At 34.9% G+C, this 26,766-nt stretch overlaps 1 protein-coding gene across 1 annotated transcript; it reads left to right on the top strand.

The window, feature by feature from the left end:
- Positions 1–22,344: 22,344 nt before the first annotated feature.
- LOC132301453 (uncharacterized) lies at positions 22,345–23,588 on the top strand. Its single transcript, XM_059798703.1, has 2 exons — positions 22,345–22,747; positions 22,852–23,588. Exons 1-2 carry the CDS (start codon positions 22,345–22,347, stop codon positions 23,586–23,588), a joined length of 1,140 nt encoding a protein of 379 aa, XP_059654686.1.
- The last annotated feature ends 3,178 nt before the right edge of the window (positions 23,589–26,766 follow it).

Here is a 26,766-nt window from a genome sequence, read left to right as displayed (position 1 = left end):
ATATTTGTCTGGATATATTAGGGATACGGATGGAAACTTCAGGGATACGGCTAAGTAAATTTGAGAATATTTTTTATAAAAAAAACAAAACAAAAAGAAGTTTGTAGGTTAAAATATAATAAAACAAAAAGGGCTTAAAAGCCCGAATTGGTACTCTCGGCACTCATCAATGCATAATCAAAGAGAACGAGAGAGGGATAGAGAGAAGAAGGGAGATCCGCCGACCGTCAGTCTAGTCATCTACTAACAGGTGTGCAGTCATTAAAGTTCTAGGGTTAGGGTTTTTCTTCCAACATCTTTTTCCTATTCAATTTATTGTTAGGGCTTCTATCTTTTGTAAAACAAGAGTTACGCAGGGTGCGAAAACAGTTGATTTTAATTATAATTAACTCCATTAATGACCTAGATCTAATTATTAGGTCAACCTGCTCAATTTATGATTAATTAAATTATATGATTAATTTAAACATTCACAATCATAAATATAAATACTGAAAAGTAAAGCAAGTAAAGATAAGAGAGATTGAACCGGGATTTTTAGCGAGGAAACCCCAATTGATAAAATATGTCAACTGTTATGGGAAAAACCTCGTGGACTATTCAGTCCAAAGTAAACCAATCCACTATGCTTGAAACAAAGTATACCAATCCACTATGCTTGAAACAAAGTATACCGAACTTTGACTCTGGCTCACACCATATCGTTCTACACCATACCAACCACTGACGATCCTCTGGCTTTGCAACTCCCCGTCCAACAGCAACTTGATCTCAGGCTTACACTTGATATTTGTAGAAGAGCAGCAGTAGATCAGACAACACTCCACGAATGCTCCAACCCTTTCAAAGTGTGATAGCGCTTATTTTTCTTCTTCAAGATCTGAACTCGATTGTAGAATAATTAAATCCTGCTTCTCATCTGAAATATCTGAATCTTCAGTAATGCTCCGATTCCGATGAGATAGAGAACAACACCACTAAATCACTCATGAATATATGTGTGTGCTCTCATAAATAAATTCAGAATAATCAGATTTGATTTTCTAAATTTTCTCTCTCTAGAAGGCTTTCTCAAAATATAGAATTGATTTTCCCTCAAGCCATCAATAAACCAATGTATATGACATGGTTTATATAGAGTTTTGAAAGCCCTAATCCCTTAGAAAATATGATAAATTTCGTGCATAGGACTTAGAAGGAAGTTGGGATCAAAAAGGAAACATTCAGAAGAAGGAAACTGAAGTTAGAATAGTACCAGGACGTCTTGAACCTGTTCGATTAATCTTGAACCGGTTCAAGATGGACAGACTCTAAAATCGCTACTCTGCTGAAATTGAACCTATTCAATAAATTTTGAACCAGTTCAAGATGGACAGAATGTAAAATCTTATTCAAAACCTTTCAGAACCCTTCCTAAATGTTCTCACTACCTCTCAAAACTTCTTATTGCATTGTTCTCATCATCTCAAAGTGTAATATATTTTGAACACTTAACCTTCTTCAAATCCGCATCCAATCTTCAATCTTCGATATTTTTACATCAAAAATTACAACTCGATCGGACTCGTTTTGACATCGAAATTAGCCAATTACAAAAGAAATATATATCTCACAATCTCCCCCTTTGGCAATTGCATGACAAAACCCTAAAAACAATTCAGCAATCTACCCAAGCAGGAAAGTAAATTACAATGATTGTTAAAGGATACAAACCGCGGACATTTTCTTGAACCTTATGAAGCTTCAACATATGTAACAACCTGTAATCTGCACATTAGCTCAAACAAAACTACCCGTGAAGCTTAATCAAGAAAATAAACACAAGCATAAAATAGCAAAGCTAAAAATGCCTGAATGTCAATGCAATGGAATGCAATGACCAATGGTTCTCCCCCTTAATGCAAAAAGTATTTTTCCCCGTTAATGCAAAAGTATCTCTCCCCCTAGACTCAAATCTCTATCTCCCCCTTTTTGTCACAAATTAACAAGGGTCTCAAGGAAGACAAATCCTAAAAGTAGGAAGCAACCAACCATATAAATCTTGTAAATTAAACCCAATGAGAATGTAGACTCCACAAAATTATAGGTATCAACAATAATAACCAAGATCAATTCTTTAAGTTCTACAAACTTAATAAGTGTAGTAAAATCACCACCAAGTTCCAAAAACAATGATCTGTCAATTATTCAGATTTCAGATAATAAATCAATGATATCACATATCCTTAGAAATTAAACAATCAACATGTGCAAAAGATAATTTTTTTTCTCTCTTTGTGCTTTTTTTTTTTTTTTTCTTTTTGCACATTGGCGGCTTTCACGCTTATGGGCAGCCAGCTCTTTCTCTTATTCCCATTTATTTCGAGTTAAGGTAGCTTTCGGACAATTCCCAAAGGTAGCCTTTTCCACTTCACTTTTTTTTCAAAAATAGCAAATATTTGTTTTTCTTTTTCAAAAACTGTTTCATTCCAAGCTGTTTTTCAAATTTTTTTTTCCTTTCACTCTTTTGATCTAAAACATATAAATCGAGTTTAAATCCCAAGACAATGATCATTCATATCAACATTATCTTTGACCAAAACAATGAAATCTCAAGTAAATGTACTATCAATGATTCATTTACTATACGAAATAAGTAAGCAAAACCAATTTCATCAAATCATAGCCATTATATGCTTTCCACAGATAATCCATGTGTCATTAAACTCCTTGTGTTCAACGTACTCAATCAATATGGTTTGCTTAACTTCCCAAAAACATAATCTAGACATTCAAGATATGCATAAAAATCCTTTCTAAACTATGTCTTTGCAATGCATCTAATCAAGACAACAAACACCAATAAATTTCCTAAAATGAGAGAACTTAGGAGCATCTAATGGTTTAGTTAGAATATCAGCCAAATTTTGATTAGTATGCACTTTTTCCAAAGACACGACATTTTATTCAACAAGTTCCCTAAAAAAATGATGTCGAATGTCAATATGTTTAGTCCTAGAATGCAAAACTGGATTCTTTGAAATATTTATTGTACTAGTATTATCACAAAAGATAGAAGTAGTACCTTGATCAACTCCATAATCCAGAAGCATCTGTTTCATCCAAAGCAATTGTGTGTAACAATTTCCAGCAGCAATGTATTCAGCCTCGCAAGATGATAAAGATATGCAATTTTGCTTCTTACTGTACCATGAAACAAGATTAGTACCAACATAGAAACAATCACTGGAAGTACTCTTTCTATCATCCTTGTTTCCAGCCCAATCAGCATCAGTATAGCCTACAATCTCAGAGTTAGACTCAGAAGAATAACGCAATCCATAATTCAATGTACTATTGACATAATGAATAATACGCTTGACTGCAAAGATGTGTTGTTCTCTATGATCAGCTTGATACCTAGCACAAACACCTACACTAAATGCAATATCTGGCCTAGTTGCTACCAAATACAACAACCTACCAATCATACTCCTATACAAGAAATGATTAACCTTGTTATGATCAGAATCTCTATCCAATTTGGATGAAGCACTTATAGGAGTTTGAATATGCTTTGAATCTTTCATACCAAACTTCTTAACTAGCTCATTTGCATATTTTGATTGAGATATGAAAATCCCATCATCAAGTTGTTTTACTTGAAGACCTAGAAAGAAAGTTAGTTCACCAACCACGCTCATTTCAAAAGTTTTACTCATATCTTTAGAAAAAGTATGAACAAGGTTATTACATGTAGCACCAAAAACAATATCATTCACATATATTTGAGCAATAAGAAAATCTTTTCCATTCCTGAAAATAAACAATGTTTTATCCATTCTTCCTCTTCTGAAGCCCTTGTGCAATAGATAAGAAGTTAACTTCTCATACCATGCTCTAGGTGCTTGCTTTAAACCATAAAGAGCATTTTTTAAGATGAAAAACAGAATCAGGATTATGTGGATCAATAAAACCTTTTGGTTGTGCTGCATAAACTTCTTCCTGCAAAATACTATTTAGAAAAGCACTTTTAACATCCATTTGAAACAATTTGAATTTAAAGTGACGTGCAAGAGCAAAAAGAAGTCGAATAGACTCAAGTCTAGCAACAGGTGCAAAAGTCTCATCAAAATCAATTCCTTCAACTTGAGTGTATCCTTGTGCAACTAATCTAGCTTTATTTCTCATTACAAGACCATGTTCATCAAGTTTATTTTTGAAAATCCATTTGGTCCCTATGATATTAACATCACTAGGTTGAGCCACTAGTTCCCAAACATCATTCTTCATAAATTGAAGCAATTCTTCTTGCATAGCCATAAGCCAATCAGAACTTTGAAGAGTTTTATCAACATTCTTAGGTTTAAACTGAGTCATGTGACATGAACGAACAATATCATCTACAATGCATGAGTGTCCTACATCATCACGGACTATATTCCTAGTACCATGCTTATCCCATGGACCTATCACATTGTCAATTGGGTGACTCAATCTAACTCTAGAACTGCTAGATGTGGGAATATCTAGAGATGGTGCAGGAACTCCTATAGGTTCATCAGTGGTAACCTTTAATTCCTTATCCTTATCTTTTTCAACCTTTTCACCTTCTCCACCTAAATCCTCAACTCTTTCTTCTTCTTGAATAGCAGATACTTTCCTTTCTCCTGCAATTTCAAAATTAGTTTCTTCTTCATCAAGTTGAGAAGAGGTTATCTTAGATTTTGTATCATCAAATCCAACATTTATAGACTCCATGACCACTTTGGTTCTAAGATTAAAAACCCTATAAGCCCGACTAGTTTGTGAATAACCCAAAAACACACCTTCATCACTTCTAGAGTCAAATTTTCCCAAGTGTTCCCTATCTCTAAGGATATAACATTTACTTCCAAAGATTCTAAAGTATTTAACAGTGGGCTTTCTATCATACCACAATTTATATGAAGTCTTGTTAGTTCCAGGCCTAAGATAAACTCTATTTAGGATATGACAAGCAGTACGTACCGATTCAACCCAAAAGTGACTAGCAATCTTATTCTCCTGAAGCATAGTACGAGCCATACCTACGATTGTCCTATTTTTTCTTTCTACTACACCATTTTGTTGTGGTGTTTCAGGTGCTGAAAATTCATGCTTAATGCCATTCTTATCACAATATTCAATAAACTTGTTCGAATTCACCTCCATTGTCGCTTCTAATCCGATTAATTCGATATCCCTTCTCATTTTGAATAAGTTGGCAAATAGACCTGAAATTCACAAAAGTATCAGATTTTTCTCTCAAATATGCAACAAAAGTAAACCTAGAAAAATCATCAACTATAACAAACAAATATCTTTTTCCACCAATGCTATCAGGTGTTATGCGACCCATCAAATTCATAATCAACTCTAAAGATCGAGAAGTGACTTTATGAATAAGTCTCTTTTGTGACACTCTAATTTGTTTTCCTAACTGACACGGACCACATATTTCATTCTTAGGCATCTTCAATTTAGGCAAACCTCGAACAAGATCATTGTTAGAAAAATTCACTAAATCATTATAATTCACATGTCCAAGTCTTTTATGCCATAAAACAGCCTTATCAGTAACTACAGAAAAACACATAAGTGAAGGATCTGAAAACACAATATAACAATTATCAGAAATTCTAGTTCCTTTCAAGATGCATTCACCTTTTTCATTAGTTACAAAACACCCTTGTTGAGTAAAATTGACTTGAAACTCCTCATCACATATTTGACTAATACTGAACAAACTAGCAGCTAAACCTTTAACATATAGAACATTTTTTAACTTCCCAATTCCTGAAAATTTGATCTTACCTTTACCACTTACAGTAGAAGCCTTACCATCACCAAAAGTAACAATACCAACTGAGCATTCCTTAAACGTGGTAGATAATATTCTATCCCCAGTCATATGCCTAGAGCAACCACTATCAAAGTACCAACCACATGGACCAAGTGTTCTAAGTGTAGTGTGCATGGCAAGGCATTTAAAATTCTCTTTCTTTACCCAAACAATTTTAGATTCATTATGCAATGATTTCCTTATTATTCTAAGCAAAGTGCTACAAGGCTCAACAATCCTAATCCTCTTCTTCCTCAATTTTGAATTCTCTAGATTTTTCAAATTCTTTCCTTGTTCAATTTTTCTTTTCTGACACTTATACTTGATATGCCCTTTTTCACCACAAAAATGACATGTTAAAATAAGTTTAGGAGAATTAAAAATAACACAAGGTTTGGTTTCAACTTTTACAAAAATATCTTTTGATTTTTTAAAATACAGATCCTTTGAAGTTGATGCCAAATCTTTGTTACTCATAACATTCCCAACCACACCTTTCAACTTATCTATTTTGCAAGTGTCAATATCAATTTTCTGAAACGACTGTTTTGATTTAACAAATTCACTACTCAAATTATCAATTTTAAGTTCCAGTGATTTATTAAACAAATTTACCTTCTTAAGTTCCTTTTCCAGAAAATCAATCTTATGAAGAATATTCAAATTCTAAAGGCCAATTTCTTCCAAATTCTTATTAAAGACAAAAACTTCTAACTTATAAATATCTCTATCAAGTTCAGCAAGATTCAATTTCTCTAACAAATTTTCAAAATCCTTTTTAAATTTTGACCATTCACTTTGCATGCTTGTGACAGAATAAAAAACAGGAGATAAAGGCAAAACATCAACAGATGAATTTTCAGACATGATGCAAAAATCAACAATTAATTAACAAATATAATCAACTCAGTATATCGAGTTACCCGCTCTGATACCCAATTGTGAAACAAGAGTTACGCAGGGTGTGGAAACAGTTGATTTTAATTGTGATTAACTCCGTTAATGACCTAGATCTAATTATTAGGTCAACCTGCTCAATTTATGATTAATTAAATTATATGATCAATTTAAACATCCACAATCATAAATATAAATACTGAAAAGTAAAGCAAGTAAAGATAAGAGAGATTGCACCGGGATTTTTAGCGAGGAAACCCCAGCTGATAAAATACGTCAACTGTTATGAGAAAAACCTCGTGGACTATTCAGTCCAAAGTAAACCAATCCACTATGCTTGAAACAAAGTATACCGAACTTTGGCTCTGGCTCACACCCTATCGTTCTACACCATACCAACCACTGACGATCCTCTGGCTTTGCAACTCCCCGTCCAACAGCAACTTGATCTCAGGCTTACACTTGATATTTGTAGAAGAGTAGCAGGTAGATCAGACAGCACTCCACGAATGCTCCAACCCTTTCAAAGTGTGATAGCGCTTACTTCTCTTCTTCAAGATCTGAACTCGATTGTAGAATAATTAAATCATGCTTCTCATCTGGAATATCTGAATCTTCAGTATAGCTCCGATTCCGATGAGATAGAGAACAACACCACTAAATCACTCATGAATATATGTGTATGCTCTCATAAATAAATTCAGAATAATCAGATTTGATTTTCTGAATTTTCTCTTTCTAGAAGGCCTTCTCAAAATATAGAATTTGATTTTCCCTCAAGCCATCAATAAACCAATGTATATGACATGGTTTATATAGAGTTTTGAAAGCCCTAATCCCTTAGAAAATATGATAAATTTCGTGCATAGGACTTAGAAGGAAGTTAGGATCAAAAAGGAAACATTCAGAAGAAGGAAACTGAAGTTAGAATAGTACCAGGACGTCTTGAACCTGTTCGATTAATCTTGAACCGGTTCAAGATAGACAGACTCTAAAATTGCCACTCTGCTGAAGTTGAACCTGTTCGATAAATTTTGAACTAGTTCAAGATGGACATAATGTAAAATCTTATTCAAAACCTTTTAAAACCCTTCTTAAATGTTCTCACTACCTCTCGATCGGACTAGTTTTGACATCTAAATTAGCCAATTACAAAAGAAATATATATCTCACATCTTTTACTCTTTATTTTCTTTATTATTTGGCTATTATCATCATCACCCTCCCCTATCGACATTAACCTTTGTTTCATCGATTTAAACCCCCATACCTCTCTCTCTCTCTCTCTCTAAAAAACTAAGTTCTTTTTTTATTCTTCTTTTGTTATTCTTTGCATATGAACATATTGGTGATTGCATTTACATTCATAATATTATAGAAAACTAATCAAATTTTATTTTTTTTATATATTAGTAATATATGATCATTTTATTGACGTATTCTTCCCATTTTGTATCTTGTTCATCTATGTCATGCCGTATTCGTATCCACGCATGAAAGCAACTATGTGATGAATAGAAAAACAACCTCTGAACAAGTGCATGTGGTTACTGTAATACCCCTAATTTTAAAAGGATAGACCTGGTATTTAATTTATTGTTTTAATTGAATTATAAATTGTTTAAATTGTTGATTGGCGTGTTTATTTGCAATAATGGATGACTTGTTATTTAATGGTGATTTTGTGAATTAATTAATTATTAAATTGTCTTTTATTTTCTGTATTAATTATAAAATTATTTTATTTTCTGTATTACGTTACATTGGAATTTATTGTTTCCTTTAATTGAAGTAATTATTACATGGATTAATTATTAATTATGATAATATAGTTAGGGTTTTGTTCAGGTTTAAGTTATAATCCGACATAGACTTTAATTAGGATTTTCTGTGGGCTGACCTAGATTCAGTTTAGGGCTTGGAATTAAATTTAGGTTTTGCATAAACCTATAAATATATGTAATAAGACTCTGCCTAGGGTTTTAGAACCCTACTCACAGTTGTGGAGGCAGAGAGGGAACAGAGGAGGATTTCAGTAGGTGGGTCGCCGGAGAACTTAAGAAGACGATTGTGCAAGGCTAAAGGCAAGTTCTATCCTTACTCTCTCCCTTGGACTTGTGTTCTTTGCATCTCTAATACAACTCCGGGTGTAAATAAACTGCTAAGTTAATCTGGTTGCATGTTTAGGTTCGTTGTTGACTGCCTGTGTTTACATGTCTCTGTATTTGTTTGTTTAATGGTTCTGTGTGTATTTCTTGTTCATATTGAAGTTGATTAGTGATTAATGATTTTTTATAATCTCTGGAACTTTATTTTAATCAGTAGAAACATTAAAGAGGGAGGCCGGTTCAACTGGTAGTCACCGTAGATCAAACCAGTGAAGGAGGAGGAGAGAACTAAGCAAATCAGAGAAGGAGACGGCTCCCCACAAGGGTGGAGCCGGCTCCAAGAGATGTGGAGGCGGCTCCAAATGGGGTGGAGCTGGCTCCACTCAAAGGGAGCCGGCTCCCCTTTGTGGGAGACGTCTCTTTTCCCCTTCTCTCTTGATTTTTGATATTTTTCCAACTCTAGGTGTTTTTTGACCTGTCTGAAGTGAACGGGGACTGTACATGGGAATTTAAAAGTAATCTAAGGTTAGATTAAGACTTCAGAGGATGTGGGAATGGAGGATAAACCACTTAGGGATTTCAGGTTTAGCAGTGAATATTTCTTAACAATTATGTAAAAGATCAGTGGATGTGAGTGATTAAAATAGTTTGTGTTGTTTTTAATAATTTTTCGAGAATGATTATCCAATTTTAATCATGTAACAGTCGTGTAAAATAAGCATATTAAGGTCTATCTTATTTTAATTACGCTTGTTAATATAAATTGATGACTAAATCTTAGTACTTGTTCATCAATTGTTGGACTGGATGTATAAGCATGATAGGTTGTCTAGATGTATTGTGTTTGCCATTAAATTAATTGAGGGGCCATGTTCCAATGGTAAAATATAGACATGTCAGATTACAAAATTATTATATGCTTATAAAGGATAAATGGAGTTATACATGTGTTAAATGTATTATCAATTCTTGGATAATTGTGTAGCGGTAGAAAGTAAGCATGTCCAAACATATACTTGGATTATGCTTATAACGGATTAAATGATGTATATACTTGTTCATTGTACTATAAGTTATGAGATAATCATGTGACTGTGGTATAAGACAAACATGTTAGTTTACGAAATTCGGTTATGCCTTGTATGCAATTAATGGATGTAAACACTTATTTATGTTCTGTCAGTTATATGGATGCTGTGGATTAGTTGGTATTTATATTCATTATGTGCATTATCAACTATTAGATGGATGGATTGTATACACCAGTATGGGACGGTGACATACTAAGGACGGATTAGTTTCAAAATACTACATCCTACCTATACGGAATAAGGGAATGGATTATGAAATCAATCCTACTTATAATTAAGTCAAGAAGCTGCACAAACTGAATGACTAAATGGATTACTTGTTATCCAAGTTAAGTCAAAGAAGCTGAATGACTAACTGGACTGGTTTGAATGGATAGGAGAGGACTTTAAATGTATTTTTATGATACCGCGATATAAGCTTGAGTCTCAGAGTCGTCGGCTAGGGAGCGTATATGCAGTAGGATGCGTAGCTGGATATGAGAGGTTGAGGTGTACCCTGTTAGGTCTAAGTACTCATGCCCACCTATGGGTGCTTTTTCGCATGTTACCTTCTATTCAGGTTGAAACCCTTTCCATAGTCCAATGAGAGTCCTGTAGTGTGAATATATATATGTATATTTACGGACTATTAACTATTGTTAAGTTAGTTATGATGTACATACATATCAAGTCTCTGCTTGTATTGTAGTAGGTTAGAACTTGTTTGTGGGCCTGACCCACTCCTATTTTTCAGGTGTTCGTCAGTTCCAGGATTGAGCTTGTTCGTGCTAAGCAGAGACGGTCACTCATTCTTCCGACGACGTAGGACTTCTCGCCATGGTCTACTCTGGATGTTCTTTGAGCAGTTTCATTTTCTATTGGGATTTTGTTAGGGGTCCATTAGAGATAGATTCCCGAGTTGTTTAAAATACTGAAGATTTTTGGATTACCGGATTTAAGTATTTATGGTTAAAAGATTTTATATTTTAGATTTCTTTCAGCTTAAACTATTATTTTTTAAATTCATCTTGTATTATGTGTTCGCATTATATATTAATTGTTTGATATTTCCCTCGGGTTTGGGTCTGGGCCTGATCAACCCGTATCTCAGATCCGAGGGGTATCACAGTTACAATGCCACACATATCCAAGAAGTAGCACAAAGGCATTGCTAAATGAAGACATCAAATGGGAGGCCTTTTTGTTCTCAAGCATGAAAGAGACTACGAGTAACAAAAAAGTCATATGCAAAAAAACAATACAATTAAGCATCTTACCAAGTAAATGTTCATGATTCATCAAGAACAAAAGAAGAATAAAAAGAATAAAGAAGAAAATGACAAAAAAAATAAATAATATACATCTAAAGGGGAGGTTGATAAACATGGGTTTTATTGTTCTCATTTTATTTTTCTATTTAGTTAATTTAAAATAAATCATCACAATTTGATTATCCTACTTTCAAGTTAATTTGAAATTTAAGAAATTTGTTGACAAACTTAATTTACACAAGTCCCTTGGTACGACACCCTTACAAGTAAATCATATCTGCAAAAATTCGTGCAATTGCGAGTGGTACATATAAATCTCACAACAATATTCTATTATTTTAAATTAAAATTATATTGTAATCTTATTATTTCTTGGTATGTTATATTTTGTTTGTCATCATTTTTATTCATATTATTGAATTTGCTTATTAGAAAGTATGAATTGGGATATGAAAAATTAATTCAATATGAATTCGGATATGAAAAAGTAATTCAACCTAAAAAAGAAGTTCTTGATAAGTTTGTTACAACTATAATCAGAACATAAATTGAAAAAAAACAAATAAATAAATAGATAAAAATTCAAAGTTCAAAATTCAACAAATGAACAACCAAGAATTAAAAGACTGTACGATGGTGAATGAAAAAGAGTTTATGGACTTGATTTATAATGATAATCAAATGTGTGAAAAAGAAATTTTTTTATGAAAAAAAAAAAAAAAAAAAAATTGTGTCGTGGGCGGGTGCAGGCTACCACATTGGCCGAGCTATGAGTGTATAATCCCACATCGCTTGGGTTAGGGAAAAGTAAAGTGTTTATATGTAGGTGTGTCACTCTAATTGGTATGAGGCCTTTTGGGGTAAAACCCAAGAGTAAAATCGTGTGGGCTCAAGCCCAAAGCGAACAATATCATATCATGTGGTAAAGTGAGTAAAACCCAAAAGCAAAACCATGTGAGTTAAGGTTCAAAGCGGATAATATCATACCATGTGATGGAGTGGGTCGTTACAAAATTGGTTCTTGATCTCATCCTCTTTTTGAGTCACTGAAAGGGGGAAAAAAAATTAATGAAAAATCATACTCAGAAATTTTGTATATAAAAATCTAATTAGTAACTTTCTATTTCAAAAAACAAGAATATTGATCTTTAAATCAAAATTTTGACCACCTTCCAATAATATCAAATTCGTAATTATTTTTCAAGTCTGATGTGTGATTTATATTAATTAATTCATATTAATTTTGTCTGAATCCGTTAAACTAATACTTGCACGAGAATCATGGATTAGATAGCTCCTTACACTACGTCAAAGAATCATTATTGAAGTGAGAATCGTTATTATTGCTATAATAATTGTAATAATGATGTGAATTATTTTTTAATAGCATTGTTTTATTGGTAGGAAAGATTTTACATGACTCAACTCTTCGTAAACACTCCATATATTGCAGTCCTATTCATAGGCAAGCTTTTAGTGAATTTTTGTTAGGTAAAGGAATGTCCAAATGATATAGCCAGGAACAAAAAGTTCTGCTTCATTCCGTAACGGTCACATCACTCTCTCACGTTGGTTTCTCAACAACCTTCAAATGATTGAAGTTTGAACAGAGGATTGCATCAACAACTTTTTCTTCAAACTCTCGCAATTGCACCATTTAAAAAGGGCAAGCCACCTAAAATAAGTGTTTTGTTATAAAATATTTCTAATAGTATTTTTAAAAATGAAAATACTTCATTTTTTTTCTATTAAGATTGATCGTATCCTTCACACTAATCTGTTCTAATAAAAGGTTGATATCTCTTTTAAATTTAAAAAATTACAAAATATGAGTTATACTCATTTTTTAAGGTTAAACCCGACAGATTTATTTTTTTCATCTCTTTATTTTCATCTGCATCTTTCATTTTCCTTAGTAGCCAATCATTCCAAACCTAATATTCCCATTGTGTCCTCCACCACCCCGCTTCATATTGAATTTCAATTTCGATTTGGTCTTAACAAGGATTGATTCATTTTCTTAAAACAAGTATGTTAAAACATTATATTTGTCCGGCCGTGTAATTTTTCTCTCTTTCAAATAGCTTAAATTAAGTAAGAGATTTTGTTCAAATTTTGAGTTTTTTCGCTTTCAAAAACAAGAACAATGGTTTCTGTTCTGTTCATTTTGCTCTCATTCTTATTTACGGAAAAAGGTACGTACGAAATAAAAATAAGATAGAAACCGTAGAATTGAAAAAAAAAAAAAAAAAAAAGCAATAACTTTCATATATAGCATGCATAAAAAACAGTTAAGGTAGATTTTAGAAAGGGAGAAATTAAAATGGTTAGTTCAATTTTTTTAAGGATAGTTTTCTATCTTAAAAAAATTAAAAATAACAGAGAAAGGTAGGAAATACAATTTTTCATGAGTTAATTAAAAATAACATTCAAAGTTGAGTAAAGAAAAAAAAAAAAGATCTGTTTGGTTTAATTATAAAAAAATGGGTCTAACTCGTGTTTTGTATTTTTTTTAAGTTTAAAAAAGGTATCAACCTCTTATTCGGACACGTTAGTGTGCAAGACACTATCTTGATGAGGTAGGACTGAAGTATTGTCCTTTTCAAAAATAGTATCAGAAAACTAATTTAAGTATGAGTTTTTTTTTTTTTATATATATATATATAGTTTTTTGTTTCCATAATTACAAACCAAACAGATCCTACTTTGTTTGTAACTTTGAAAACAGTTCTCAAGAATTTAGAAAACAAAAAATTATTTTCAGATAAGTATAAAAGACAGTTATGTCAAAACAGGTATTTTTACATTAAAAAAACAAAAAAGATTTCAGAAAACTGAACCTAGACGAATTTTTTGTAAAATTTTTTATTTTTAATTTTTTAAAAATACAAAATTATTTTCAAAATTACAAACGAACCAGGTTATAATGGGTATCAAATAGGGTCTCAGTGTGATTCTTGAAGCTCCTACAATAACGATAAGAAATGAGAAGAATTTTTTATTATTTTAATTACTTGTGGAGATGAGGTACGATGACCTTATTAAATATGATAATCGGATCATAATGTCATATTTTAATAGATTATATCCGATTAGCTATAATTAAAAATTGACCATACTTTGTTGATGGTTGACCTCCAAACATATGGCTTAACTATAAAATTAATTTTGCCATTACTACCATATTTGAACAAAGAGATTATAAATGTTCTTGACCATCAATCAATACCCTGTTAAAGGAGATGGTTACCAAAACGGATAAAATAATGGCTCCGATAGAGAGTTATTTTATATTATTTAGGGACTCCGTATCTTATTTATTATTTTATTATATATTCAATCCGTCAAAGTGCAAATTTTTTTTTAAAAAATAATAATAATATTAATAAATGGGTCATTAACCCAATAATTCTCGTCGCAATAATATTAAAAAAATTTGCAAATAATGATTTAAAAATAAATAAAAGTAATTCGGAGAAGAAAACTATAATATAAACAAAAAAAAAAATAGTAAAAATTTGATATTTAACTTCTTTTTTCCTTTTTTTACTTAAAATTCTTTTTTTTTTTAAGGTGCATATTTTATATTTGTCATGTTCTATGTGTGTGTATTTTGCACTGTGCCGATGTATGGAGCTAATTCTTTGCTGTGTGTCTAAAGGCGCAACAACATGCTTTCAATACCCAAATTCTATATGGTTTTTCAATTTTTTTTTTTTTTTTTTTTTAAAAAATGGGCGGCAATGATCCAATAGGACAATAATGTGACCGAACTGCTATAAAGCCCGATGGGCCAGAACCGTCTCTATTGGGTCAATGGGCCAAAACTCTCCCTATTGGGCCATCACCCCACCTGAGGAGTTCCCCATGTAGGAACCCTATTGGGTCAATGGGCCAAAACTAGTTAATCGAAAAGCTTAGCAGCCTGCTTCTCTAGGTTCTGATTTATGTAACTGATTCTACCTTCCATTAGGGCACATGATGGATATAAATAGAATCTACTAATGTCGTAGCATAAATTAGATAGAATGTCAATTTTGCCCTTCTACATTTCATGGGCAAAATGATAAAATAATACACTACCGTTATCAAGCAAACGATGATTATTAAAAGAAGAAGTTAGTGGAATTATGAAACTAAGAAGAAGTCGATGTGGGATATTGACAAATTTTGGGAGAAATAAGTGGAATTTATCCTCTATTTTCTCTCGTTAGGTAACTACTCACACACATGTATAGCTAAATTTTGATAAACATTTCATAAACATGTAGCTACTCGCACTGCGGAGTCGGAGTGGATAACCAAGAGTTTACCTGACAACCCTATTTTTACTTAAACCTAGCAAATCAACCGACCATTAAAAATAGAAACGAAAAGCAATCAGCTACAGTGATATTTACTAATTTATCCCTTTTGTCGACCAAAATAGCCTTGACGCATTTTTGGGATCCATAAGATAAACCAATTGTAAATACTACTCCGTATAAAATTTGTTTAGACAATGTAACCCGGTACTAATTTCATCATTTCAAGGTGAATGCAATGGTAATATTAAAATTTGAAAATTTTATAAGCTAATTATAATATAACTCTCTTTATTATATTATTCTTAGTAGTATATATATATTGAGGAAAAAGCAATCTATAATACTAGGTGAGGAAAAGTTCAATTGAATGGTGATAAGTTTGACAAAAATTGCATGACAATTTTAAGCTTTTCAAACAAATTTGTAACCTAGTATTATCTCATCCGCCTCATGAAATAAATAATAAGAGAGCTCAAATCTCCCATAAGCAAAAAAATGAATGGGTGAACATTTCTTACCAATAAGTAATAATAACAATAATAATAATAATAAGGGTTAATTACACTCACATCCTTTGAGGTTTGCCCTAAAATTGGCCACTTTTTAAACAATAACCTCCCTTGAAGTTTGATAAAGTTGACACCCCTATCACTTCTGACACAAGATAAATTGGCCCTATTACCCTTTGACTTGTGAATTGACCAATTTGAATAATGAAATTACCATTATAACCTTCCTAATGATTTTAATGGACAAAACTAACCCTATATACATATATATATATATAATAAAACATGTCTAGTTCTAACTACAGGAACTGATCTTCACAACCATTACCTGTAATTTAAAGCTCAAGACCAAGCCTAATACATCCCTTGCTTCTTTAGCCACATAAATAGACTCCTCTCACCAACCTTTAACATCATCATCACTACAAAATCCATAGCCCATTTATTCAAAAAAATCAAATAAAAAAAAAATAAAAAATACAAGGTGGTGAAGGGGGCGATGATGGGTAGTGTGTTTGGGGTATATAGATAAACTCTTATATATTCATACAATACATACAATTGCATTATATAATTTATATATATAAAGAAGATTCAAAAAAAATCACCCACCACCCACTGCCAGGAACGTAATGCATCTAAACGCTGAAGACGGCAGCGGCGGAGCCGGCGCAAAATCCAATAATCTATTTGCAAAACACGCCCAACCCACGATATTGCCTCTAACAGTAACAGAGCTCAAATATTAACATCCAACATCAAATTTGCTGGATCATAACCATCTTTGTTTGATTTTACTCACTACTCGGTCCTTTCAATTGCCTTGTAGATGTATCACATATTCATGTTCTGCTATTATTTTAATACTCTAGCTGCTTTTCAACAAATTGTCTATCATAGGCAATAAGTTCAAAGATTTGTGTGTTTATTTTGATAGCATTAGATTTTCTTTTTCAACAAATTGTCTATTATAGGCTCAAGTTCAAAGACGTTCCAGAAACATTTCCTTTTCCTCCTTTAATCTGGAACTTTTGACTGTTCTCATGATATCTTTTATGGAGAATCTGGAAAATTCCATGGACATCAATACATTTCAATATCATTCATTATTCATCTTGATTTTATCCTTTAGTTTTTAGGACCTAGGAAGCAAAACAGTGTTATTGTAGAACCACAACAATAGTAGTAAATTTGAGTTGTTTGCTTTAAATTTGCAAAATTCAATCCAATAATAGTGGCTGAAAGTTGGAGACCGACGTTCATCTGTTATCTTCAATTCTATAGAATACGCTTGATTACTCCACCACCGCCACAACTTGGGCCACCGTTATCTACCCAAAAATTTTGATCGTTGAGAGCCCCAATAAAAACAATAAGATCTGTCGGAATTGATGACAAAATCCACAATCGACCAGTGACACCGAGGAGGAAAAGGACGGAGGCAGTGGTGATGCGCAAAGCCGACGACAACGATTTAGGTTGGATTGCAGTGGAGAGATAGAGAGAGAGAGAAGGGGTGGCTGTGCCGATGATAGGTAGTGTAAGGGTGAACAGAAGGTGGGCACGGTGAGAGGAGGTGGCAGTCGCCATGGTGATGGTGGTCATAGTGATTTGCAGGAACAAGGGTGAGTCATATATTTAATTGAAGTCATTTTTGCTTTATTTGCAGGAGTGAGGGTGACTCACATATAGGGTGAGTGGTGGTGGAGATGAGTGGAGAGAAGAGAATGGGTGGACGGTGGTGGAGATTGAAAGGCTAGAGAGAGAAAGTAGGATAATTTTTTTTTTTTTTTTTTTGAATAAGGGTATTTTGGTCACCTAATGGTTATGATATTTTAGATCAAAATATAAATAAAATATTAAAGGGTAAAGTAGACATTTCATCCCTTTTAAGGCTCCGTTTTACTTCAAAATCTGACAGGAGGTGTCATTATTCTAGTTGTCAGTATAACAAATCCCAAGGGGAGTGAATATAATTAACCCTAATAATAATAATAATAATAACAATAATAAATTATGGTATGAAACTATTACTTATTTGTCTTGATTTTGAATTGAGAGCATTCATATTAAAAGCAGTATAGGCTAGCATGATGAAATATCTTTTTTGCCTTCCAAAACAGAAAGTCAAAACTTCAAAGTTGTTATAAAAGTTGCACGTAAATTATAAAATATTAAAGGCTCTATTAGTTTGGATGGAAAATATTTTTAAAAAAATATTTTTTTATTTTTTGGTGTTTAGTTGTCATAAAATATTTACAAAGAAAAAAAAATTAAAATTTAACAAAAATAATTTATTCATAAATTTTCGACAAATTATTTTACATGTCCCGTTCGAGACGTAAACTTTTACCAAATACTAACAAAACAAAAGTAAAAAAATATTTTACCTGAAAAAGAAAAATATTAAAAAAAGAATTTTTTACGTCGAAACAAACGGAGCCTAAAAATAATACAATAGATAAACTTTATTCAACCATGTGAGCTTAGTAGCTTACCACCAAAGGGTCTATTCAACCGGACAAGGATCACCTCCAGTTGCACAGTAGTCCATTTTCTCCATTTCTTGTAAGTAAAAGTACATTCTAACATTTTCGTACGGTGCATCCCAACATTTTCCTACTGTGCATCCTAATATTTTCCTACTATGCATCCCAAATATGGGTGACATAGCCATTTCTAGACCACTCATTTCAAAATGAAGTAAATGGCACACTATTTCACTGGAGGTGATTTTCACTCTTGTTCAACCTTTCTAGATTAAACTAAAATGCAAGTTGAGTTGTGTCGAACGTAGTCAAACTTGTAAATTTATTTATTTATTTATTTATTTTTTTTTTTGAAGTTTCCAACAGTATGGACCATTATAGAAGTGTTGCAACATGATGACCAAATATTACTTCGGATCCAAGAAAATCAAGAAGAGCAATGAGGAAAAAAAAAAATAGAAAAGTATATATTAGTGAAAAAATATTTTGACCATGGAATGAATATCAGGGTTCAAATCCTATGATCTGTTAATTTGAAAGTAAACCATTAGATAATATAAATGTCTAACACAACATCCCACTCTTCACCCAAATAATGCAATTCCAATATATATATATATATATATATATCATTTACAATTAGTATGGGTAGCCATCTTTGCTTAATTGTTCCTTCTTTCTAATTCATTCTCTTCAAGACTGGTTTTGAACACCTTGTAGCATCATTTACAACAAATCTCTATAGTACATTTCTTTCGATATTACTTGTACAATAATACACTTATGCTGGAGTACCGAATTAGCGATTTGAAATTTGATCAGTTGAAAATTTAATATAAATTCTTTGGAGAGGTGGAATACTAGAATGATAGTTTTAGCAAGAAAATTTGAGAATTACGGGAAGAATAATATATTGACCAAACCTAAAAATAATTTATTTGTATAGACAATTCTTTAAATTTAAAGCAATAAAACTGACCAATAATTTTATTGGTGGCCAAAGTCACAATAAATCAATTATTTTCTATTTAGTTAATTTCTACATCCTATTTAATTATTGTTCTCATTTTATTTTTTTATATAGTTAATTTAGAATAAATCATCACAATTCGATTATTTTACTTTCAAGTTAATTTAAAATTTAAGAAATCGGTTGACAAACTAAATTTACACAAGTACTTTGGGTATGACACATTTACAAGTAAACCCTATCTGTAAAGATTCGTGCACTTGCGAGTGGTACATATAAATCTCATAACAATATTCTATTGTTTTTTTAATTAAAATTATATAGTAATCTTATTATTTCTTTGGTATGTTATATTTTGTTTGCCATCATTTTTATTCATATTATTGAATTTGCTTATTAGAAAGTATCAATTGGGATATGAAAAATTAATTCAATATGAATTCGGATATGAAAAAGTAATTCAATCTAAAAAAGAAGTTCTTGATAAGTTTGTTACAACTATAATCAAAACATAAATTTAAAATAAATAAATAAATAAATAGGTAAAAATTCAAAATTCAGCAAATGAACAACCAAGAATTAAAAGATTATACGATAGTGAAAGAAAAAGAGTCTATGGACTTGATTCATAATGATAATCAAATGTGTGAAAAATAAATCTTTTTATGAAAAAAAAAAAAAAAAAAATTATGCCGTGGGCGGGTGCGAGACACTGGCAGGCTGCCACACTGGGCGAGCTGCAAGTGCACAATCCCACATTGCCTGGGTAAGGGAAATGTGAAGTGCTTATATGTAGGTTTGTCACTCCAATTGGTATGAGGCCTTTTGGGGTAAAACCAAAGAGCAAAACTGTGCGAGCTCAAGCCCAAAGCGAACAACATCATACTATGTGGTGGAGTGGGTCGTTACAAATGATATTAGAGCCTGACCCATCTGGAAGTGTGCCAACGGGGACGTCGGACCTTCTAGGGAGTGGATTGTGACGACTTTGTAAGCCGGTGCGAGACATTGACAGGCTACCACACTGGACGAGTTACGAATGCACAATCCCACATTAATTAGTAACTTTGCATTTTAAAAAGCAAGAATACTGATCTTTAAATGAAAATTTTGACCACCTTCTTCCAATAATATCAAATTCTTGATAAGATCATGGTTCGCAGTATCGATCGCGATCAAAACTATCCAGCCTGGGATTTCCCTTTGGAAACTATACCCTCTGAGCGGAATATTAGTAGTCCCCCAACTACCGAGTCAGTTAAGGATACCAAAGGCGGCATGGGCCGGATCCGACCCAGATGATGAAGAATGGGCCTGGTAAATGACCTGGGCCCGAATAAACCTGTCATAAGTCAAGCCCAATGCTGAAGAGTAAAGATGAAGGCCCTCAAAGGCGATCAGGCCCACGGTTTTAAAAGCCTTGAGAACGAGCCCAACGGAGGAAGTTAGATAGGAACCTTCTAGAACACCGTAAACAATCTATAAATAAGGAAAAAATAGAGGAGAGAGCGGATTGAAAAATTGGGAAGTGTAATGAAACTCTGTCAATTTAGAGAGAGAGAATTATTGCATCTTCAATGGCGTCATCTGTGGGAACCGATGAAGATTGATTTTCGATCGGTCAAAAGTGATGCGATTGTGAGTGATTTGTGAGGAGCTAGTTCAATCTTTGAAAACTGGATCGGGATCGGTGAGATTATTGTTTGTTTTGCTAAATTCCGATTCCAATTCATTTCGAGTGATTAACGTCCGATCTACGCAGTTCAGATCTGTGTTTGTTCCGGTGAGCTGCGCAGCTGGAATTTGTTGAGATTGCATAATTTGGCGAGTTCGTTACTAAATCAATTCAAATCTGGTCGATAACAGTTGCAATTCAACTAGTTTGAATTTAGATCTAGTGAATTCGCATTAGCGAAGCTCAGATCTGATCAAAAATCTGCGGTTAATGACTTTGCTTCGATCCGGAATGATGATCAAAGGAGAGAGCTCAAATCCATTGGATAATGGCCAGCAGTCAAAGTTAGAAGAGTTGATGAGCATGATCGAAACCTTGAGAAAAGATAATGCAGAATTATGAGCTGGAGTGGAGCGACGTGAGGCTCCTACTATTCCAAGGCCACCTCCAATAGGAGAGGGAACCTTACCGATCAATGCTGTTCATCAGGGCATTCCAGAAGGTGTCAACCGTATGGATCCTCATCGTGAAGAAGTTTTGGTAGGCGATTTACCTCCAAATGTCCGTCAAGAAAAGGATTGTGAGGGATCTATTCATTTGGATCCGCGTCATGAACGGATTATGCGAGAGGAGGCACCAACATTTGACCCTAGGGCTATATAACTGTGGCGAAGTGACTTTGCAGAGGACGGATCAGTCGATCGGCTTTATCGGCCTTCGATGGCAACGTTTGATCACAAGAGTTCAGAGAGGAGATCGGCCGACTGTAGAGTTACATCACGCTTCACAAGGGAGAATAAGGCACTCCGTTCATCAGCAAGGACGGTTGCATCTCCATTCACTGACGAAATCCTAAATGCTCCAAATCAGAAGAAATTTTCCATGCTAATCTTCATCCTGTTTGATGGGACAACCGACCCAATCGATCATATCTACCACGTTTAGTTGAAAATTGCTCTGAACACGAATGATGATCATTTAATGTGCAAGTGCTTCCCAATAAGTTTGGCTGGGCCAGCCCTCAATTGGTTTAAGAATCTGGCTCAAGGCTCAATTGCCAGTTTCAACGACTTGTGCGACAAGTTCATAAGCCAATACTATGGAAATAGACGCCTAGCAAAGGACGTTTCAAGCCTTTTTACAATGAAGTAGCACGAGGATGAACGACTCCAAGCTTTCCTTACCAGGTTCAACCTTGTCAAGAGCATGGTAATGGAATGTCATCCATCCACAGCGGTTCAGGCATTCAAACTTGCAATGACCAGAGGGACGCCGTTTCATACAAGTCTGGTGGTGAACATGCTGAAGACAATGGACGAGCTGAATGAGAGAGTTGACGGTTTCGTACGTCTGGAAGAGAAGGAAGCAGCTAATGCTAGGAAGACATCTATTATCTCCGCAGAGGAGAAGTTCAAAGCCAAGATTCGGCAAAAGCAAGCTCCACCACAGCATCAGACCTCTTGGAAGTCAGAGAAGAGTCCCCGAGAGGAGGAATTGATTACTCCACTCAAAGTCACTCTGGCAAGGCTGTACAAAGAAAATAAAGATAACTTTCGTCCTCCCTTACCAATTCGACAACCTCTTGAACAGAGAGATCGCTCTAAACATTGTGCTTTTCATAGTGATTTTGGTCATCAGACTAATGAATGCAGGAACTTAAGGAGGCAAGTGGAGATGTTGATCGCAAAGGGAGAATTTGCTGGATATATTCAGGGCCAGCACAGGAGCAGAATCGACTAGCTGAGCAAGTTAAGAGAAATCAAAAGCCGAACCACCATAACGCTCAGCCCGTTCAGATAATAAATGCAATTCATGGCCGACATGAACGGACAACAGAATCTGAAGAATTGCTCCGAACGCGTCTCCGCCAAGCGCAGATGAAGAGGCGAGTAGGCAGTGTCAACACTTTACACCAACAGAACGCATCAACACAGATAAGGTTTGACAGAATAGACTTGCTGCGAGTTCAGATTCCTCATGAAGATCCTTTGGTTGTTAGTTTGATAGTGGCAGAATGCTTAGTGCGAAGGGTGCTAATAGATCCTGGGAGCAGTGCGAATGTTATACCTAGGGTCACCTTCGATCGATTAGAAATTAAGCCAAAAACGCTTAAATATACTAGAAATCCATTGTTGGGATTCGATGGAAAGCGAGTTGAATCCATCGGCACAGTTGAATTGGTTGTCCGAGTTGCCGAAAGGGAACTTATCAAAAGCTTTGTGGTGGTGGAGATCCATCCATCCTACAATCTGCTGATGGGAAGAAGATGGATTCATAGGGTCCATGGAGTCCCATCGACCCTGCACCAAGTTATGAGGTGTCTGAGTCCTGATGGCAATAAGGTGATTGATATCCATGGGGACCAGGTTGCAACAAAGGAGTGTTACTCGGTGACTCTGAAAGCCGCAGGGAAGGGAAAAGTTCCCGTCCAATCTCATAGCCCACAATAGCAATTACAACAGCCTTCCCCCAGCTTAAAAGGGGAGGAGGAGCCTCCGATGTTGACTGAAAAACCTCTAGTTGATGTTCAAATTGATCATTTGAGGCCAAACAGAACCACAAAGGTAAGCTCAGGGCTTGTCGAGGAAGAAAAGCGCCAGTTGGTTGATTTCCTCTCCCAGAACGCCGATGTGTTCGCCTGGAGTCATTCAGACATGCCGGGGATCTACCCCACTGTTTTTTGTCACTTCTTAATGTAAATCCGAGCATCAAGCCCGTGAGGCAGAAGCAGAGGAGGTTCGCCCCCGAGTGCAACCAGATCATTTTCGATGGAGTTAACCAATTGTTGGAGGTGGGGTTCATCAGAGAGGTACAGTATCCTGTCTGGTTGTCAAATATGGTTGTAGTACAAAAGAAGAACGAAAAATGGAGAGTTTGCATTGACTTCACCAATCTGAATAAAGCTTGCCTGAAGGATAGCTTTCCACTCCCAAAGATTGATCAAATGGTGGACGCAACAACTGGGTATGAGCGATTAACCTTTCTGGATGCTTATTCAGGCTATAATCAAATCCCAATGGATCTGAACGATGAGGAAAAGACTTCTTTTGTCACTGAACGAGGGATTTATTGCTACAAGGTCATGCCGTTCGGATTGAAGAATGCCGGAGCGACATACCAAAGGATGGTTAGCAAGATTTTTAAGGATCAGATGGGTGAGACAGTGGAAGCTTACATCGACGACATGGTGATAAAGAGCAAATGGAAGGACCATCACCTGAAGCATTTGCAGGAGGTGTTTGGAGTACTGAGAAGGTATGGAATGAGGTTAAATCCAACCAAGTGCTCGTTCGGTGTGGGATCCGGGCAATTCCTAAGCCACGTAGTCAACAACAGAGGCATTAAGGTCAGCCCAGCCTGATAAGTGCTTAAATGTTGCACATTGCAGCACCTAAGCTAGGTTTAGAATTAATGTCAAATAGGCATCAAATCAAGTATGTATATATAAATAAATCACAAGGCCATATATTTAATTACAACATAATAATTCCCCAAGAAAAGAAAAACAAAGGTTTAGGTTATATGAACTTAGGGCTCATCCAAGCCCTAAATGAAGAACTAGCTCATGGAGAAGATGATCATGGTGTCAACAAGCTCCATTTCTATCTTTTGGCTCCTTCTTCTTCTTTCTTCAATTGTAGACAAAACCTTTGTAAAATATTCTTCAAACCAGCTTTTCTTCTCTTCGTGTTTTTTCAAAGAGAATCTCGATATCACGGTACAGAAAAAAATAAAACTTTTCTTTCATCTCATAAATTAAAAACTCTCTTAAATAAAATAATATTAACCCTAAACTAATGGCTCACTGGGCCTTAAGTAACAAACCCTATTAAAGCCCATAAATTATAATAAGCCCAAAATAAGAAAATCCTGTAATGTTGCTAAGTCCTGGGGGATCAATCCCCCATCCTGGGGATCGATCCCCCAAGAGTTGGAAATTTTCTTTAAGCCTTATTTAGCTCCATTTTGGCCCCAGGCTTGTTGGTTTGCTTCTTCATCTTTGAGAACATCATTAAAGACCCGAGATTGACCGCTTTTGAAGAATAAACACACTATACGAGCAATGGACTGCGACCTTTTTTTGCCATTTTTTTGAACTTTTTCTGATTGTCTTTGCTTGACTCCAAAGAGGCTTTAATGGACCATTCTTAGCTCATTTTAACTTTATTGCCCTGAAATACACATAAACATAAATTAAGACTAAAACATGAAATTAAGATGGATGCAAAGACTTAAATACCCTAGCTTAGGTGATGAAATGTGTAACGTTTAAGCACTTATCACAGCCCAAGCTAAGGCTTTACTAGAAAATGCAGAACCAAGAACTATCAAGGAGGTCCAAGCTCTCACCGGATGCATAGCGGCACTGAGTCAATTCATCTCTAAGTTATCCGATTGATGCAAGCCATTCTTTGATACCATCCGAGATCACGGAAAACAGTCCTAAGGGGATGAACAAAGGTAAGTACTGACCAAGTTGAAAGAATATATGCGGAACCCACCGGTCTTGAATGCCCTAAAACCAAGTGAAAAGCTTTTTTTGTACCTAGGAGTCTCTAACGTTACAACCAGTGGTGTTCTGATACGATGTGCCGAGGGTAAGCAGTTCCCAGTTTTCTATGGAAGCAAAACATTGACCGAGCCAGAGAGAAAGTATTCGAAGACTGAACGAGTCATTTTGTGCTTGATAAATACAAAGAGGAAATTCAGGGTAATCTTGCATAAGCCCGATCTCATCCTATAGTCGTTCTGACCACATTTCCTATAAGGGTAATCTTGCATAAGCTCGATCTGTCCGGACGAATGACGAAGTGGGCAGTAGAGCTCAGTTCTTTTGATGTAACGTACGAACTCCAAACGGCCATCAAAGGGTAAACTGTGGCTGATTTCTTATTGGAGTGTGATATGGATGAGCCAGATGAATGTCTTGAAGAATCTTCATGGAAGTTCTTCGTTGACGGCTCCTCAAATCAGATGGGGGCAGGAATCGAGGTCAAGTTACAAACACCAAAAGGCACTACGCTGAGCCAAGCGATCAGGCTTGAGTTCAGGGTAACCAACAATGAAACAAAGTATGAAGCGCTATTGGCTGGGTTAAGGATGGCGAAGGAGCTAAAAGTCAAAAGCTTAGTCGCCTTTAGTGACTCACAGCTAATCATTCGGCAAGTGACTGGGGAATATGGAACAAAGGATGAAACAATGGAGGCATACCGTTCAGCCGTTATGCATGTGGCCAGGAGTTTTAATCAGATCAAGTTCATTCAATTGCCGAGGGAGCGTAATGAAGATGCCGATCGGTTAGCCTGCAGTACGTCCAGTTCGGGCGAAACATTGGCACGGGTGATTCCGATTGGTGTGCTGCGCCAGCCATCCATCCTGGAGGAACCGTCAAGCTCAGATCCTTGGCAGGTGAACATCATACCATACGAGCCGAGCTGGATAGATCCAATTATGGCGTATATACGAGATGGTGTTTTGCCCGAACAGAGGGATGAAGCAAGAAGAATCAGATCGAATGCTGCAAAATATGCCATAATACACAACTAACTGTATAGGAGGTCTTATTTAGGGCCTTACTTAAAGTGTGTAACTCCTGCAGAGGCTCAGCAGGTACTGCGGACTATCCAT

The sequence above is a fragment of the Cornus florida genome, unplaced genomic scaffold (genome assembly GCF_030987335.1).
Source record: "Cornus florida cultivar Cherokee Brave unplaced genomic scaffold, ASM3098733v1 CherokeeBrave_3.0.0_Hap2_Chr03, whole genome shotgun sequence".
Taxonomy (NCBI): domain Eukaryota; kingdom Viridiplantae; phylum Streptophyta; class Magnoliopsida; order Cornales; family Cornaceae; genus Cornus; species Cornus florida.
This window is presented reverse-complemented; position numbering and strand designations above follow the sequence as displayed.

Bases quoted from the DNA above. Each gene is read 5' to 3' on its own strand.
- LOC132301453 (XM_059798703.1), top strand. From the start codon at position 22,345: ATGGTAATGGAATGTCATCCATCCACAGCGGTTCAGGCATTCAAACTT. The intron at 22,748-22,851 runs GTGCTTTTCATA...GGATATATTCAG, and splicing joins GAGAGATCGCTCTAAACATT to GGCCAGCACAGGAGCAGAAT.